Source organism: Nycticebus coucang, chromosome 9 (assembly GCF_027406575.1).
Source record: "Nycticebus coucang isolate mNycCou1 chromosome 9, mNycCou1.pri, whole genome shotgun sequence".
NCBI classification, from domain to species: domain Eukaryota; kingdom Metazoa; phylum Chordata; class Mammalia; order Primates; family Lorisidae; genus Nycticebus; species Nycticebus coucang.
The window spans coordinates 124,112,584-124,132,367 of record NC_069788.1 but is presented as its reverse complement, the minus strand read 5'-3'; the positions used below and the strand labels follow the sequence as shown (position 1 = coordinate 124,132,367).

The following is a 19,784-nucleotide window of genomic DNA, read 5'->3' as shown; positions in this document are numbered from 1 at the left end:
TAAGAGGGAAATTTATAGCACTGCAAGCCTTCCTCAAGAGAACGGAAAGAGAGGAAGTTAACAACTTAATGGGACATCTCACGCAACTGGAAAAGGAAGAACATTCCAACCCCAAACCCAGTAGAAGAAAAGAAATAACCAAAATTAGAGCAGAATTAAATGAAATTGAAAACAAAAGAATAATACAACAGATCAATAAATCAAAAAGCTGGTTTTTTGAAAAGGTCAATAAAACAGATAAACCTCTGGCCAACCTAATCAGGAAAAAAAGAGTAAAATCTCTAATATCATCAATCAGAAACAACAAAGACGAAATAACCACAGACTCATCAGAAATCCAAAAAATCCTTAATGAATATTACAAGAAACTTTATTCTCAGAAATATGAAAATGTGAAGGAAATAGACCAATACTTGGAAGCACGCCACCTTCCAAGACTTAACCAGAATCAAGTGGAAATGTTGAACAGACCCATATCAAGTTCAGAAATAGCATCAACTATACAAAACCTCCCTAAAAAGAAAAGCCCGGGACCAGATGGTTTCACGTCAGAATTCTACCAAACCTTTAAAGAGGAATTAGTACCTATATTACTCAACCTGTTCCAAAATGTAGAAAAAGAAGGAAGACTACCCAACACGTTCTATGAAGCAAACATCACCCTGATCCCCAAACCAGGAAAAGACCCAACAAGAAAAGAAAATTATAGACCAATATCACTAATGAATATAGATGCAAAAATATTCAACAAGATCCTAACAAACAGAATCCAGCAACACATCAAACAAATTATACATCATGACCAAGTTGGTTTTATCCCAGGGTCTCAAGGCTGGTTCAATATACGTAAATCTATAAATGTAATTCAGCACATAAACAAATTAAAAAACAAAGACCATATGATTCTCTCAATTGATGCAGAAAAAGCTTTTGATAATATCCAGCATCCCTTCATGATCAGAACACTCAAGAAAATTGGTCTAGAAGGGACTTTTCTTAAACTGATAGAGGCTATCTACAGCAAACCCACAGCCAGTATCATATTGAATGGAGTTAAATTGGAATCATTTCCACTCTGGATCAGGAACCAGACAAGGCTGCCCATTGTCTCCATTGCTTTTCAACATTGTAATGGAAGTTTTAGCCACCGCAATTAGGGAAGAAAAGGCGATCAAGGGTATCCATATAGGGTCAGAAGAGATCAAACTCTCGCTCTTCGCAGATGATATGATTGTGTATCTGGAAAACACTAGGGACTCTACTACAAAACTCCTAGAAGTGATCAAGGAATACAGCAGCGTCTCAGGTTACAAAATCAACATTCATAAATCGGTAGCCTTTATATACACCAACAACAGTCAAATTGAAAAAGCAGTTAAGGACTCTATCCCATTCACAGTAGTGCCAAAGAAGATGAAATATTTGGGAATTTACCTAACAAAGACGTGAAAGATCTCTATAAAGAGAACTATGAAACTCTAAGAAAAGAAATAGCTGAAAATGTTAACAAATGGAAAAACATACCATGCTCATGGCTAGGAAGAATCAACATTATCAAAATGTCCATACTACCCAAAGCAATATATTATTTCAACGCACTCCCTATTAAAGCTCCACTGTCATATTTTAAAGATCTTGAAAAAACATTACTTCGTTTTATATGGAATCAGAAAAAACCTCGAATAGCCAAGACATTACTCAGAAATAAAAACAAAACAGGAGGAATCACACTACCAGACCTCAGACTTTACTACAAATCGATAGTGATCAAAACAGCATGGTATTGGCACAAAAACAGAGAAGTAGATATCTGGAACAGAATAGAGAACCAAGAGATGAATCCAGCTACTTACCGCTATTTGATTTTTGACAAGCCAATTAAAAACATTCAGTGGGGAAAAGATTCCCTATTTAACAAATGGTGCTGGGTGAACTGGCTGGCAACCTGCAGAAGACTGAAATTGGACCCACACCTTTCACCATTAACTAAGATAGACTCTCATTGGATTAAAGATTTAAACTTAAGACATGAAACTATAAAAATACTAGAGGAGAATGCAGGGAAAACCCTTGAAGAAATTGGTCTGGGTGAGTATTTCATGAGGAGAACCCCCCGGGCAATTGAAGCAGCTTCAAAAATACACTACTGGGACTTGATCAAACTAAAAAGCTTCTGCACAGCTAAGAACACAGTAAGCAGAGCAAGCAGACAGCCCTCAGAATGGGAGAAGATATTTGCAGGGTATAACTCTGACAAAGGTTTAATAACCAGAATCCACAGAGAACTCAAACGCATCAGCAAGAAAAAAACAAGGGATCCCATCGCAGGCTGGGCAAGGGATTTGAAGAGAAACTTCTCTGAAGAAGACAGGCGCAAGGCCTTCAGACATATGAAAAAATGCTCATCATCTTTAATCATCAGAGAAATGCAAATCAAAACTACTTTGAGATTATCATCTAACTCCAATGAGACTAGCCTATATCACAAAATCTCAAGACCAGAGATGCTGGCGTGGATGCGGAGAAAAGGGAACACTTCTGCACTGCTGGTGGGAATGCAAATTAATACATTCCTTTTGGAAAGATATATGGAGAACACTCAGAGATCTAAAAATAGATCTGCCATTCAATCCTGTAATTCCTCTGCTGGGCATATACCCAGAAGACCAAAAATCACAACATAACAAAGATATTTGTACCAGAATGTTTATTACAGCCCAATTCATAATAGCTAAGTCATGGAAAAAGCCCAAGTGTCCATCGATCCACGAATGGATTAATAAATTGTGGTATATGTATACCATGGAATACTATGCAGCCTTAAAGAAAGATGGAGACTTTACCTCTTTCATGTTTACATGGATGGAGCTGGAACATATTCTTCTTAGTAAAGTATCCCAAGAATGGAAGAAAAAATACCCAATGTACACAGCCCTACTATGAAACTAATTTGGGACTCTCACATGAAAGCTATAACCCAGCTACAACTTAACAATAAGGGGAAGTGGGAAGGGGGGGGTGGGTAGAGGGAGGGGAATCGGTGGGATCACACCTGTGGTGCATATTATAGGGGTATTTGCGAAACTTGGTAAATGTAGAATGTAAATGTTTTGACACAGTAACTGAGATAACGCCGGAAAGGCTATGTTAACCACTGTGATAAAAATGTGTCAAATGGTTTATGAAGTGAGTGTATGATGCCCCATAATCATATCATTGTATACAGTTATGATTTAATAAAAAAAATTAAAAAAAAAATAAAAAATAAAAAAAAAAATAAAAAATAAAATCAATGTCCACAAATCAGTAGCCTTTGTATATGCCAGTAACAGCCAAGATGAGAAGCTAATCAAGGACACAATTCCCTTCACAGTAGCTTAAAAAAAAAAAGAAAGAAAGAAATACCTAGAACATACATAACAAAAGACGTAAAGGACTTCTATAAAGAAAATTATGAAATCATAAGAAAAGAAATAGTAGAGGATATTAACAAACGGAAGAACATACTATGCTCATGGCTGCAAAGAATCAACACTGTCAAAATGTCTATACTTCCCAAAGCAATCTACAGATTCAATTCAATCCCCAATAAAATACCATCATCATACTTTCACGATTTTGACAAACAATTCTTCATTTTTGTATGTAACCAGAAAAAAAACCCATATAGCCAAGGCAATTCTTAGTAATAAAAACAAAGACGGGGGTATCACCCTACCATACTTTCAACTATACTACAAGGCCAAAGTGATCAAAACAGCATAGCACTGGCACAAAAATAGAGACACTGACATTTGGAAAGGAATAGAAAACCATGAGATGAAACTAACATCTTGTAACCACCCGATCTTTCATAAACCAAACAAGAACATACACTGGGGAAAAGAATCACTATTCAATAAATGGTGCTAAGAGAACTGGATAACCACATGTAAAAGACTGAAACTGGACCCGCATCTCTCATCACTTACAAAAATTGATTCAAAATCTAAGGCAGGGAAAAAAAAAAAATCTAAGGCAGGAAACAATAAAAATCCTCGAGGAAAGTGTGGGGAAATCACTTGAAGATACCAGCTCTGGGAAAGACTTTATGAAGATGACTTCCATGGCAATTGCAACATCAACAAAAATTTGTACTAACTGGCTTTTCAGTTAACAACCAAAGCAAACAGACAACCTTCAGAATGGGAAAAGACGTTTGCAAATTATGAATTGGACAAAAGCTTGACTTATAGGATCTATAGAGAACCCAAATAATTAATCAACAAAAAGACACAACAATCCCATACATCACTGGGCACGAGACATAAATAGAACCTTCTCTAAGGAAGACATACAAATGACTAATAAACATAAGAAAAAATGCTGATCGTCCCTACTCATGAGAGATATGCAAATCAAAACCACTTTTAGTTATCACCTAACCCCAGTGGGAGAATGGCCCACATCACAAAGTCTCAAAACTGTAGATGCTGGCACGGATGTGGCAAGAAGGGAACACTTTTACACTGTTGGTGAGACTGCAAACTAATACGACCTTTTTTGGAAGAATGGAGAATCCTCCAAGAACTCAAACAAGACCTCCCATTTGATCCTGCAATCCCATTACTAGGCATCTACCCAAAAGAAAAAAAATATTTTTAATCATAAGAACATCTGCACTAGACTGTTTATCTCAGCTCAATTTACAATCGTCAAAATGTGGAAACAACCTAAAAGCCCACCAACCCAGGAATGAATTAACAAACTGTGGCATATGTGTACCATAGAATACTATTTAGCCATTAAAGAGAGACTTCACATCTTTTGTATTTAACCTGGATGGAGGTGGAACACATTCTTCTTAGTAAAGCATCACAAGAATGGAACAGCAGGAATCCAGGGTACTCTGTTCTAATATGAAGACAATAGATGATCTAATACAAGATGGGGGGTAAGGGAATGAGCAAGTGGGGAGAGAGGAGGAGGGAGGGGGAACCGAGGGTCACAGCATATGGCACATCTATTGGGAGGGGGACACAATTATAAGACGGACTTTATCTAACAAATGCAATCAGTGTAAACTAAGTCTTTGTACTCCCAATGAATCGCAAACAATAAAAATAATAATTACAGAAAAAAAAAAAAAAGAAAGAAAGAATACAGATGTTAATTCATGGGACTTCTATTGTATTTTCTTTGGGGGGGGGGTTATTTTACAAACTTTTATACTAGCCATAATATTTATTTTGCCATCCAAATAATAATAGGGTATTATTATACACACACACACACACACACACACACACACAGTCTTCAGTCACAAAAACAGTCCATATAAGTAATACAGAAATCACCTGCCCTTGACGTCAACGATTCTAGTCAGAGTAAAGCATAGTACAGCCTAGCCAAGCACCAAATGACATTAAAGTCACATAAACTGTCTTATATTAAACAAGTGGCTTTTGTCAAAGCATTAGATGACAACAGATCAATGACTAAACTAAGTAAACACACTGATTAGTATGAATATATAAAATAATTTCTGAATACATTCCAGAACTTCTGGAATGTGATTATGTGTTTTGGTGTGTTAAGGAGTAGGTAATAATTAATTGCTCTGTCTGAAGTCTTATTTGGTGAACTTCTAATGACTGCTCACAAACCTGTCCGTAATAAGAAATATGCTTACTTTCTTTAAAGCGTCTTGTACCACACCAGACTTCTCCTTTAGCAGGTTTACAACACAAAGAGCTTCATCTTCAGAAAACATCATTGTCTTCAAGGACAGAAGAAAATCTTTAAATTTTACTTCAGCATTTTCTTAATTAGAAAAAAAAAAAAAAGAGATGACATTTAAAAAGACACAAGGAAAGGTAACCATCAAGAATTCCTGGCCCAAAAAGTCAATAGCCAAAATAAAATAGATTTATACTTCAGGTTGAACAATAAATGTTCCAGTTAGGAGGGGGAAAAAGTGTTTATCATCTATAATATGGAATAACTGCATTAACTAAAAGGTTGCTTAAACTGCAGAATACTAAAATACCAGCATACCTTGACGACTTTTTAAAAAATTTATTAATTTATTTAAGTGTCTCATATATGCTAGCACCTGCACTAAATGTGTTCATAATATTCTCATTTAACTTTAATAATCCTTGACAATCCTTTAACAATCAAAACCAACTTTAGGGAGGAGAATTTTATTAATCTTGAATGATATATAAGCCAAATGCCACAGGTGAGAAAACAAGCTCTAAGACAGTTATAAAAATGAAATCTGAAAAAAGAAAAAAATGAAAGCTGATTCTTCAAAGAATAAATACAAGCAATATAAATACAAGCAATCCTGACATTTAAAAACCCACTGGGTGCAGTGGCTCATGCCTATAAATCCCAGCACTTTGGAAGACCACAGTAGGAGGATCACTTGAGACCAAGAGTTTGAGGTCAGCCTGAGCAACACAGCAAGACCCCATCCTTACAAGAAATAGAAAAATCATCCATGTGTAGTGGCAGGTGCCTGCAGTCTCAGCTATTCAGGAAGCTGAGGCAGGAGGATTGTTTGAGTACAGGAGTTGGAGACTTCAGTGAGGTACAATGACACCACAACACACAAGTCTGGGTGACAGGGCAAGACTGTCACAAATAATAATTCATCAGTAAATAAATAAAATCCGTGCATCAAGCCCCTCCTGACCCACCCAACCCAATTTTCCCAAGGCTCTCATATTAGGTATCAATTTTGTCTTCTTAAAATGCCACCCATCAGACCCTAAAAAGCTTAGGGCTTTCAATATTTCAGCTACATTGTACTTTTTTTTTTTTTTTTGAGACAAGAGTCTCACTATGTCACCCTCAGTAGAGTGCCATGGCATCACAGCAACCTCAAATTCTTGGGCTTAAGCGATTCTCTTGCCTCAGCTTCCCAAATAGCTGGGATTACAGGCGACCGCCACAACACCCGGCTATTTTGTTGTTGTTTCAGTTGTCATTGTTGTTTAGCTGGCCCAGGTCGGATTCGAACCCTCCAGCCTCAGTGCATGTGGCCAGTGCCATAACCAGTGTGCTATGGACACCAAGCCTACCTTGTAAATTTTTAAAGGTTCATTTTTAAGCCATCTGTGAATAAGTGAGGGCAAGGGGCACATGGGAATTCTATACTTGCCACTCAATTTTGTTATGAACCTAAAACCACAAAAGAGGAGTCTATTTTTTTATAAGGTAGTCACAAATTAGCCTAGAAACTTCGTTAAGATATAACAGCATCTGGAAAAAGATCACCAGATAGCTGTAAGGGTATGTGGAAGTGTTTAAGGGAAGAGTCATATTTTGATGTGTTTATATTGTAGTAATAATGATTTTATAAGTTTAAAATCAATGATTGTAGAGGATAGGCAAAGGAAAAACAGAAATAGGAAGAGAAGGAGATTTAAAAGAATTTTGAGTCTAGTGTAACGTGTTGTTGGAGGCCTGGCATCTTTAAAACTTAAGTGGCCAGTTGAAATTTCACCCCTCCCCCAGCACAACTCCAGGGCAGTGGAGGTCTCTAAACAGGCAAGAATCGCCTGTCCAGGCAGGGCTTTTTGCCCTGAGAGAGGAAGTGCATTTGTAAAGTTAGACATATAGAATGTTTAAATTTTGTTAAAGAAGACAAGATTTGCTCTGGACCAGACAAGGAGATAAAATATCTCTTTCTTTTGCTTCTGTCACCTTGATATGACCAGAAACGTCTGTCTAAACAAAAAATTCCTTGAGTATGAGTTGTCACTGCTGTGATTTGTGGCTTCCCTGGGGTCCTTTCTGACGCCTGCTCTCAGACTGGTTTTCACTGTCCATAGTCCGTTCGTGTTAAAGATCATAAATACCTTACAGCAATAAAAGTAAAAAGTAAATCCATCCAATTAATGCAGTTAAAGCAACAGTTTAGTTAAAAAAAAAAAATAACGCAAACATAGCAAGAACTGTATCAGAATTGTTTGCCTTTCCCTCATAAGATTTATGATTAAAACAATAGTGTATGAAATAAAAATGGAGCTAGCCTGGGGCAAGACACTACATGTGATGAACCTCACACAGACAGACAGTCTCCTGACCCAGCTTAACTCTTAAAACTTTTCCTTTGTCTCTCATTTCTTCATCCTCTCATTAGATCAAGCCACTAAAAAAAATAAAATAAAATAAAAAAATAAAAAATAAACTCATAATGTTATTGAGACTAATACTGGAGAGATAGCAAAACAGCTGTGGGACCTTTAGTAAGTCAAATTGGAGAGTCCAGACCTAGAAAACTGAGATTAGCCTAGAAGACTACCAATAAGTCTTTTACCACATGGCTCCCACTGGTCTTTCGTGATGCACTGTTTCTAGGAGAAAATATACTTGACTCCACCACAGCTCAAAAATGTGATTATAACATTTACATATAATTTTTTATACACACACATATATATAAACACACACAAGATTATAACAGCTATCCATTACCTTTGTCAGTTTCAGTCTTCAGTTTTTTAGCCCCAGATTTCTGGATCCCTTCTACTTGATCAGGTTTAATCAAATCAATAACCTCTCTCTTATCCACCACAGGATTTGAGTCAGCATTATCCATCAAAGGGATATAAGTGGTTGCATGAATAAGGGGTTCATCCACCAAGACTGCAATTTAAGTTCAACACAATCATAATTACTAGGTGTTTTTAAATCGGACTAACAACATGCAAGGACACTCAAATTTAATGGTAAGTGCAGTTGTTTTCAAATCTCTAATACTAACTCAAATTGGTTTTAATCTTCTCATTTCATCATTTAACAAGTCTAGTCTCTTGAGCAGTTCCAGTTCAATATCATTGTATAATAAATCATTTAGTCATCTAAAAATGTATACCGTATCTCTTTATAACAGTGTGTGAAAACTTCTTACATATCCTTAGTTCTTATTTTTTTATTTTACCATAAGAATCCATTCCTATTTAATTGTGCTCAAGGAAAATAATTTATTTTTATTTATTTATTTATTTATTTATTTTCTTTTTTTTGAGATAGAATCTCACTTTGTCACCCTCGGTAGAGTGCCGTGGCCTCACACAGCTCACAGCAACCTCCAACTCCTGGGCTTAGGCGATTCTCTTGCCTCAGCTTACCAAGTAGCTGGGACTAGAGGTGCCCGCCACAACGCCTGGCTATTTGTTGTTGTCGTTGTTGTTGCGGTTTGGTGGGGGCTGGGTTTCAACCCGCCACCCTCGGTATATGGGGCCAGTGCCCTACCTACTGACCCACAGGTGCCGCCCCAAGGAAAATAATTTTTATATATATATGGGTATTCTACTAAATTCTAATTTAAGTTCCTTGTACTCGCTGAGCCATTGTTCTCATTTCTACTAATTATGCCCCTCATTTCCATCACACATCTACATTTACCAAAACTTCCAGAATAACATTAAAAGTAGAGGAAAGTCTCCCTGCTTTGTTCCTAATTTTAATGGAAAGAACTAAAAGCTTTTGAAGAGTAAGCCTGATGTCTGTTGGTTAGAAATACAAACATCCATGCCCAAATGGAAATTTCTCTAAATTCCTGCCTTTTCAAATAGCTTTATGCCTATATTACTTTTAATTAAAAATGATATTTAATTTTACCAAATATATTCAGATAGCAATTTCTCTTATACTTGATTAATATGGCATAATTTTAATGCCAATAATAGAATTTCCTCTTTTTTTACCATTTTCTATTACCAATTGGTAATTACTGTTGTTTAATTTATACAAATTTCATAGCCACGCTTCCTCTGGAAAACTCTGAACACATGAGACTGCTCCATCACTTTTAATTGGATGCTTGGTTTATACAAACGCAAACTGTTTAGAAAATAATTGGAAATGTAGGATAATGTTAGATCTAGTTAATGTCCTCAAGCATAATCTTTAATATTAAAAAGTACAAACACTTCATGAATATTTTTCTTCTATAGTTTGTATGCTTTTACATTATCTCCTTCAAAACAGAGTTAAGAATGAGAATATTCATATATGCTCTGCACCTGTAGCACAGTGGTTACAGCGCCAGCCACATACACTGAGGGTAGTGGGTTCAATCCCGGTCCGGGCCAGCTAATCAACTGCAACAAAAAAATAGCCGGGCACTGTGGCGGGCACCGATAGTCCCAGCTACTTGGGAGGCTGAGGCAAGAGAATCGCTTAAGCCCAGGAGTTGGAGGTTGCTGTGAGCTCTGATGCCACAGCACTCTACCGAGGGTGACACAGAGAGACTCTGTCTTGAAAAAAATCAATCATTCAATAAATAAAATTTCAGATAGTTTTTTACCTCAAAGTTATCACCAGCTGTCACAGTGCTACAAAGCCGTAAGGCTAAAGACAATGTGAGACTCAGTTATCAAGAGTGCACACTGACACCAGCAATGGAAGAGCACATGAGGTCTCCAGAATCCCTGACCTGCTCTCCTTCTCCAGAAGGAGCATTTATAAAATACATATCTACAGAGCTTACCATTTTCTGTCTTTTGTTTTTTTGATGACGTTTTCTTCTTTCCTGATCCACTTTCTTGTTTAGTCTCTTGATGAAGGGATAATGCTTCTTGCTTTTTTGAAGGTCCTGTGAGAGTTTCCACCTTTTTATCCTGGTCATCTTTAGTAAACATAAACGAAAAAAAAAATTACAACAATTAACACATAAGAAAGGATTCAATTACTAGTGAATAACTCCAGATTGCTTTACCACTAAAATTTTAAAATCTGATATATTACTCTCTCACCAGTAACTCATCCTTCTACGTTTCCTACTCCACTACACCAGCTCTTCAATGTTCTTGCTCCTTCTGGCACACCCCATTCCATTTCCAAATCTACTGAGCCTATAAGGCAAGGTAAAGTCTCTATTACAGTGATTTTCAACTAGTGTGCCACGAGAGGATCTGAGGCATGCCATGAAAATCTTTAAAGATCATTAATTTATTTTTGAAAGAAATTCAAAGCACAGAAACTATATTTTTTCTTCTTTTTTATGAACAACATAAGTGTGTTGCAGAAATTTAACTATTAAGTGTTATCGTGAGATAAAAGAAAGGTTGAAAAGCACTGCTCTATCATTGTAAAAAATAAAACCCTTCTCCACTACTGTAATTCCCAGGATCTCACAGTCATTTCCTTCTACAGTGACAAAGTTCTTTGTAGTTCCTTTTATATCAATCATTCCCCAACCTGACTTTTTTTTTCTTTTCCAGTCCTCGAAAGGATTAACGCAGGTCGCTGATGTTTGTTATCGTGTATATTGTATTTGTATCTCTTATAATTGAAGTCAAACATAACTTGAATATTACAATTTTTGTAGTCTTTTCCTTTCTTAAAATGTATATACATTTTTTTGAGCACCCTCTGTATACTACTGGTCCATCTTTCTTAAAGTTTTCTTTTCTCCATTATACTCAGTGAAATATGCTAGTCACAAAAAGACAAATATTATGATTCCACTCACAGGAGGTTCCTACAATAGCCAAATTCATAAAGACAGAAAGCAGAATAGTGGGTCGCAGGGGCTGGGAGAGGGGAAAATGGGCAATTAGTGTTTAATGGGTAGAGTTTCAGTTGGGGAAGATGAAAGGATTCTGGAGACAGTTGGTGGTGATGACTACAAAGAATGTCAATGTACTTAATACCACAGAACTGTACGCTTAGTGGTTACAATGGTAAATTTCATGCTATATACATTTTACCACAATAAAAGAATAAAATATGTTCTATCAGCTCTGATGATAATTCTCTTCTTACACTTGGACTATTCCTTTGCATTCTGCTTTATGAACTGCTTCTACTAAGTACTCGTACTTCTCAGGGCTATGTCTTCAATTTAAATACTTTCCTTAACCCATGGCTTCAGCTACTACCTTTATACTCAAGGTTTCCAAGTCTGCACTCTGACCCTGCTCCTCTGCACTTACACAATCCACTGCTCTGTAGACAACCCCGTAGGTGCCTGAAATACAGACTTGCAAGTGTTCTCTCCATTAAGGAGAAGAAACCCCAGCTCTCTCCACTATTTCCTACCTTAGGACTACCGCTTAGCTACCAATTAGAGGTTGGCAAACTTTTTCTGTAAAGGGCCAGTCAGTAAAATCCTTAGGTTTTACAGGCCATGTGGACTCCGGCACAATGGTTCAATTCTGCCAATGCAGCATAAAAGCCAATCACATAAGTACATAAATGAACAAACGTGGCTGCATTCAGAAACTCTTAACAGACACTGAGATGTGACATAATTTCCACATTTCTCAAAATACTCTTCTCATTTTTTTCCCCAACCACTTAAAATGTAAAAACTATTTTTGGCTCATGGGCATAAAAAAGTAAGTGGGCAGAATGTGCCCATAGGCTGCAGTGTGCCAACCCTGACCTGAGACCTTAAGAGGTAAGGTTGGATTCTACCCTATCCTTTACCTGTTGCACCCTATATAATGACATCAGTCATGTCGTTCTTACTTTGTAGACCTCTCTACTTTCTATATCTTCTGTCAAGGACCATCATGTAGACCTACATCTTAACTTTGGAAAACTGTAACAGCCTCTTAACTAGTCTGCCTACATCAAACACTGCCCCGTGAGACCCCACTCTCTGCTTGGCGAAGGTACTGCGTCCTCTGTAAAGCCTTTCATCCCCAGGCCCCATAAGTTCTACCCCATTTCCCCGAAAATAAGACATCATCCGAAAATAAGACCTACTTACAGGAAATATAAGGCATCCCCTGAAAATAAGACCTAGTGCACCTTTGGGAACGCACCTTAAAATAAGACACTGTCTTATTTTCGAGAAAACAGGGTAGGTGCTCTGGCCTCTGTGTTTCTTCTATACTCTATACATCTACATAAATTACATTTTGTTACTGGCTTACTTGTCCATGTCCTTCTCCATGAAAACATGCAGTGCTTACTCTTACTTCTCTGGTACCGTGCCTTAATCGTAGCTGGCAGGCTAGTATTTAACACCAATATAACCAACATAACCCTCAGCAAGTTAAGATACACACATGACTTAACAGTACACACAAGTCCCTTCATACATCACCATACCCTTTCTCAGGTCCCTCCTACTGTACTATTAACTCCTCTCCCTTTATTAGCCTACCTCACACCCCTCTCCATCCACTCAAAAGCTCAGCTAGTACCATTCAAACGTTAGAATTAATTTTTCGCATTACATGCTCTAAGTGGCCTACCCTAGAATTCCTAGTTTAGACACAGCTAGATCATTATATGAAACATTTTATAATGACCTATTTATGTTTGTGTCTATAAGATAGCATGTGACTATCCTGAAAATGAACTATTCATCTCAGTAACTCTAGTACCTAATACAATGCCTAGCATAAAAGAGACGTAAGATAAATGTTTGTAAAACAAATCAAGGGTAAGAAATATATCTGACTTTATCTTTTCATCTTTAATTCTTATCACATTGATTAGAAAGTGTCAGTTAAGGGCGGCGCCTGTGGCTCAAAAGAGTAGGGCGCCAGCCCCATATGCCGGAGGTGGCGGGTTCAAGCCCAGCCCCGGCCAGAAACTGCAAAAAAAAAAACAAAAGTGTTAGTTGAAATAAAAGTAAAAGTTCCTACCTGCTGACATTTGTAAGTCCTTAGTCATTTTAATAAAACAGCCAAAGTTAGATTTTATGTCTATCAAAGATCTTTTCCATATTTATAATACGAAGTTTAGTTTTAAAAGTGCTATTTTATGCTCAATACTAATTCCTACCAAAAATTAATGAAAGCAAACATACAGGGAAAAAAGTAATCTTGGTTACAGAATTAGTATTCAGCATTTCGTGTGCACATCTAACAAAACATCTGAATTTCAAAGCTCTAAAGTTATTAAAACAAACGCAGTCAGGCAGTAAAGTTAAATGGATGACAATACCGCTTCCATTTCTAGACTTCTTCTGCCCTGGTTTCTTCTTTGAGGCACCTGCTTCAGAGGGCGGTGTGGGCTGTTTAGTAACTGGGACGGGTTCTACTTTCTTGTTAGGAGCCTTTGATATATCACTTTCTTTGATGACTGGCTCTTCAACCACAGGTTTTTGTTTCTTTTCCTTCTTCTTTCTTTCCCTAACACTACTTGAGGTTTCAACCACATTCAGTGGAACAGGTATAACTTTCTCATCTTCTACAGCCAAAGCATCAGATAATTTGAAGTCTCGAAGTATGCTCTCAGAATCAGATTCAGGGAGGTTCCCATTCTGGATTTCTTTCTTTTTATTCTTTTTCTTCTCTGCCTTCTTTTTATCTGTTTTGGTAGGAATAAGCTTTTGCTCTCTTTTCTGTTTTTCAAGAACTTCATCATATAATGTTTCTTTCATGAAAAGCCAGAAGAAGAGGAAAATTACTGTAATAACTACCGAAGGAATAAGGACAATAAAATACGTTGACTCATAAAACTCCATGGCGTTTGTTTTTGTGTTAATGTGATCCTATGAAACCTAAATGGGGAGGGGGAAACAAAAAAAAATCTGTCAGTTATAAAATAAAAACTCCTACTCTTTCACATGGCATTTTAGATCTAATCTAACGTGATGTATAAATGTGAACAGGTTAGATGTTTAAATCACACATTTCAATACTTTGTGAACTAAAATTCAAATATACTACAAAAGAAAAAGGAATAGTAATCAGAAAGAGCGATTGTGATACATCCTTCTATTCAATCATGTAGACTCCAAAGGGAGGGAAAAACTTAAATGTTCATTCTTTTTTGCCCTACATATGCACTTTTGAAAACTTTGTTAAACTAGAGGTTGTGGCGTCTGCCACTTCAAGGCCTTTGGAGCTCCAGCCAGGATGATGGAGGTTGTCTGCCATGACCGTCTGGGGAAGAAGGTCTAAGTTAAAAACAACACTAATGACATCATTAGGGACCTTACGAAGCTGATTGCAGCTCAAACTAGCACCTGTTGGAACAAGATTGTCCTTAAGAAGTTGTGCACGATTTTTAAGGACCACGTGTATCTAGAGGACTATGAAATCCAATGATGAGATGAACCTGGAGCTTTATTACCAATAGAGCAGAATTCTTTCCCTGGCCCTTGTTCTCCTTTCCTCCCACACTAGGATGGATGCTTGTTCTTAAAAATTCACATTAATTAAAATTTATACATTACAAAAAAAAAATTTCATTAACAGTTAGCTTTTCTACTTTTATTGTATAAATGTAATGATGAATATTAACATATGTGAAAATTAAGATGTATTAACTATCAGCAATTCATTGCTTTACTCGGTATTGATTAAAAGTCCCACACTCTTAATAGTTAAAAAAAAAAAAAAAAAAAGAGAGAAGGCAGTTCATTCCTTCATTGAGAGATGTGAGACCACTCTTAGATTGCTAGCATCTTCACTGCAGTGACCGACAGTCTCATGATGGGGTAGTATACACCAAGGACATGCATTCCTTCATTCAGAGATCTGAGACCACTCCTAGACTGCTACCATCTTCACTGCAGTGACCGACCGTCTCATGATGTGCTAGTATACACCAAGGACATGCATTCCTTCATTCAGAGATCTGAGACCACTCCTAGACTGCTACCATCTTCACTGCAGTGACCGACAGTCTCATGATGTGGTAGTATACATCAAGGACACATCAATCAAAATCAAAACATGAGTGTGTGGCATTAAAATGAGTTTTACATGCTTTTCTCATTTCTTTTCCTAAGACAGTCTATATCAGAGGTTCTCAACCTGTGGGTCGCAACCCCTTTGTAACAATGAAAATACAACCTGCATATCAGATATTTACATTATGATTCATAACAGTAGCAAAATTACAGTTATGAAATAGCAACGAAAATAATAATTTTATGGTTGGAGGTCACCACAACATGAGGAACTGTATTAAAGGGTCGAGGCATTAGGAGGCATTAGAAAGGTTGAGAACCACTGGTCTATATACATTGCATGAAACAAGTTATACTACAAAGCAAGGTTGGCCATCCTTGCCCTAATGCTTAAAAAAAAAAAAAAAAAGAAAAAGTGGCTTGGCACCCGTGGCTCAGTGGTTAAGAGCACCAGCCACATACACAGGGCTGGTGGGTTTAAACCTGGCCCAGGTTTGCTAAAAAACAATGACAACTACAACAAAAAAACAGCTGGGCATTGTGGTGGGCGCCTGTAGTCCCAGGTACTTGGGAGGCTGAGACAAAAGAATCGCTTAAAACCAAGAGTTTGAGGTTGCCGTGAGCTGTGACACCATAGCATTCTACTGAGGGTGACATAGTGACTGTCTGAAAAAAAATAAAAAGTCTTTGTCTCATCAGCAGAAACATCACATCGGCCCTACTTTTAAATTAAACCAGTAAGTACGGGGCACGGGGGGAGGAATCTGTCTCCCAGATCTGCCTAGACAGTGGTTCTCAACCTTCCTAATGCCTCGATCCTATAATACAGTTCCCCATGTTGTGGTGACCCCCAACCATAACATTATTTTCGTTGCTACTTCATAACTCTAATTTTGCTACTGTTATAATTGTAATGTAAATATATGATATGCAGGATGTATTTTCATTGTTACAAAGGGGTTGCGACCCACAGGTTGAGAACCTCCAGCCTAGAATACATGCATTATATCCTTCACCTGAAAGGTAGTTTCCACCAAAATTAAATCTCAAAGTGAAACTCTTACGTCTGATGTTTAGATTCTAAAAATTGATGCTCTTATCAGCGAGCATAAGCCACATAAAAGTAGCTTGTATTTTATGTTATCTCAAATCCGTTGTGGAAAAAGGTAGTGTGTAATGCAGATGTAATTAAACACCAGGACAATCTTTAGCATAAAGCAAATTAAAGTGAACTTTTTTACCTTCAGAATATAAATTTGAGAATTTTTAAGTTTTCAAATTATTGTCTTGAAGAGTCTTAAAGATAGATAATGATTAGATAAAGAAATCAAATTCCACCTATACACCATCATTCTAATGATTTCAGACCTGGAAAAACATCTGATTTTAAGCTGGACAAATCTGAGTTTGTTGAATATAAGACTTCACCAGAATATAACTCACAAATTTTACAAAACAAAATAAACTTATTCACACTTGCCTCTGTCAACTGCCAAGACACAGTATGGGAATCTTATGTTGTTAACATAATCAACTTGAGCTTATTAAATTTAACTCTTTCAATTAATTTATATCCCAGTTTAAAATGCATAGCATACTTGCTTCAAGTTATACCAGCAATGACCCAAGTCCGAAAATAGCCAGAAATGGAACCTGAGAACAAAGTATGTACAACTAACCCTTGAACAACACAAGCATAAACTGCCATGGTCCAGTCACACACAGATTTTTTTCAATCAAACGCTACTGAAAATACAGTAATTGTTGGGTGTGAAACCTGCTTATGTGAGAACCTACACTACATACACTCAAGTACTGCTGGCCAAGGGTGGAGCTTGAGTATATACATGGAGATTTGGGTACACAGGGTCTTAGTATCAATCCCCCCACCTACAAAAGATGACTAGGTCAACAGGCATATCATTTAATATTAATCTTTGTAACTCAACAATTCAGACTTCCACAAGCATATTTTAAAACAGCACTGACACAATTCTGGACTTACAAGGACAGGTTTTAACAAATTGAAGGGGAAAAGGAATCGTGCTAACCAAATACTAGAAAAAAACTTCGTAGAGAACTGTTTCCCTGATAATTCATGTTAACATGAACTATCCAGGTTTTAAATTGATTAAGATATATTTTACTGTAGCATTTGATCTTCAGTAGTGTTGTCAACCTACACTGCTTTTAAAAAGCAGAGAATTGTTTTAAAACAGCATCCCTAAGATAAACATCCTATTCAACCTAACTAGGTAGTTGTGGGAAGAAAAAAGACAAAACAATGATTTGGAATGCTTTAAATTTTTGCTTTGAGGAAAAGCAGCTGAGGTACTTAGCAGCAGCCACAGAAGCTAAAAAAAAAAAAAAAAAAAGGCAAGACAAGGTCAAAAAGGACTGATAACAGCAAGCTGCAGCCCTGTGCAAGGATAGGTCTTGGAAAGCAGAATCTATAATCAAGCAGAGCAGGTTCGTTCACCTGTATAAAAAGGGGGAAAAGGCAAATGTTCAGGAGAACAGAGCAAGGAAACCACAAGAACTCTCAAAAGTGATTCCGAGTGTTCTGATTTTCTAGTCTCGTTTTCCAGGTCCCTTATCAGGCCTCAAGGAATCATGCTGTCTTTGGATTTTCATCCAACTCAATTCCTCTTCATCTGGGCTCATCGAATCTCTCTCTCGTGTTTCATGTATTTTTAGCTAGCTGGTTCTATCAGGGTCTCCAACCTTTTTTCTTTTTGGTAGCACACTGAAAAATTTAAGAGTTGTCTTAAATCACACATTCAATACACAAACACTAAGAAAAGCTGATGAGCAAAACAGAGAAAGTCCATGCATACATTTCACCATATACAACACAGAGATAAGCAAAACAGACCTCAAATAATCAGCCAACACCCCTGAATGTTCCTAACGCAAAGAAATGATAAATGCTTAAGGTTGTGTATACCCCAATTACCCTGATTTGATCATTACATATTGTATGCCTGTATCAAAACATCACATGTATCCCATAAATAGCATATACACCTATTAAGTACCTATAATAATTTTTTTAAAAAAGAAAAAACTGAGCTACATGATTGAGTTAACTTTTGTAAACTTCTCAGAAGGCACAATAACTTGCTCGTATTAATGTAGAAGATATATGATACCTCAAATTTTAAGTGGTTCAAAAATCCAGGGCCAATTACTGGAATTTCAAAAGAACTGCTTAAATATGGAGGTTAAAGTAGAATACAAAGATAGACCACACTACACATACAGTGGTAAAACAGTGCAACTATCTCAGTGTGGGACAACTACAGAAACACTGCACAACCATTTAAAATAATTAAAAAAACTGCAATGCAACAAAATACATAACAAAAGGCTAAAAGTTATTTGTTGAGCACAAAAAATTAGATACACATACAGTCTGAGATCATAGAAAAATAAGAATCATTACATTTTTGAAAAGAACAGGATTATAAATATTTTTAATGTATAGTTAATTGCTCAACTCTTTAAATTTCTTTCATATGAAAATAACAACCAACCTGGATATACAATATTACATTTTTACAAGTTTACATAAAAAAAATTTTAAATTATTTTATGTATTACAAGAAGAAACTGAGGCAGTCTGATAAGTATACATATTATTAAATATCAAGTAAATGTTAAGAATTTGGAATTCTGTATTCTTATTAGTAGGTGTTTCCGTTGCTCATTTCTGCAATCCTTTTTCCCCCAAACTGCAATCCTTTTCCCCCCAAAAGAGCATTTAAAACTAATGACAAAAACTAATTTTGTAAACTTTTTTGTTCTTCAACTGAGGAAACTATATCAGTTGGGGTGACTCAAAAGAACCATTAGGAAAAAACAAATCAAAATTCAAGACTGAAATCTAAACAAATTGAAAATCCTTTTATAAGTGATGTAAATATATCAATAAAACAATATACAAGCAAGCAGACACATTAAAAAAAAATGAAAGAAAGGTAATTTTCAACCTAAGAACATATAATTTCAAAGACATTCCTGCACAAATCAATAATGTCTGTACAACTAAATGAATATGCCTTCAAAAAATATATAAGCTCTCAGAGTAGCCTACAGGAGCCTTATTCAATGTATAACATAGTTAAAATATTTCTAAGATTAGCTGTGAGCGCTAACTTAAAAGGCATTATTAAAGCTTCAT

The 19,784-nt window shown here is 36.5% G+C and overlaps 1 protein-coding gene across 14 annotated transcripts in view; it reads right to left on the bottom strand.

Moving 5' to 3' along the window:
- Positions 1-19,784, bottom strand: part of KTN1 (kinectin 1) — a 128,897-nt gene that overhangs the window by 68,584 nt on the left and 40,529 nt on the right. For all 14 annotated transcript variants that reach the window (XM_053603847.1, XM_053603851.1, XM_053603852.1 and 11 more), the window contains 4 exons: positions 13,906-14,464; positions 10,490-10,627; positions 8,470-8,640; positions 5,672-5,802 (listed from right to left, as the gene is read on the bottom strand). In XM_053603847.1, coding sequence (XP_053459822.1) covers positions 5,672-5,802; positions 8,470-8,640; positions 10,490-10,627; positions 13,906-14,428 — 963 coding nt within the window. In that variant the 5' untranslated portion in view covers positions 14,429-14,464. The remainder of the gene's footprint in view (positions 1-5,671; positions 5,803-8,469; positions 8,641-10,489; positions 10,628-13,905; positions 14,465-19,784) is intronic.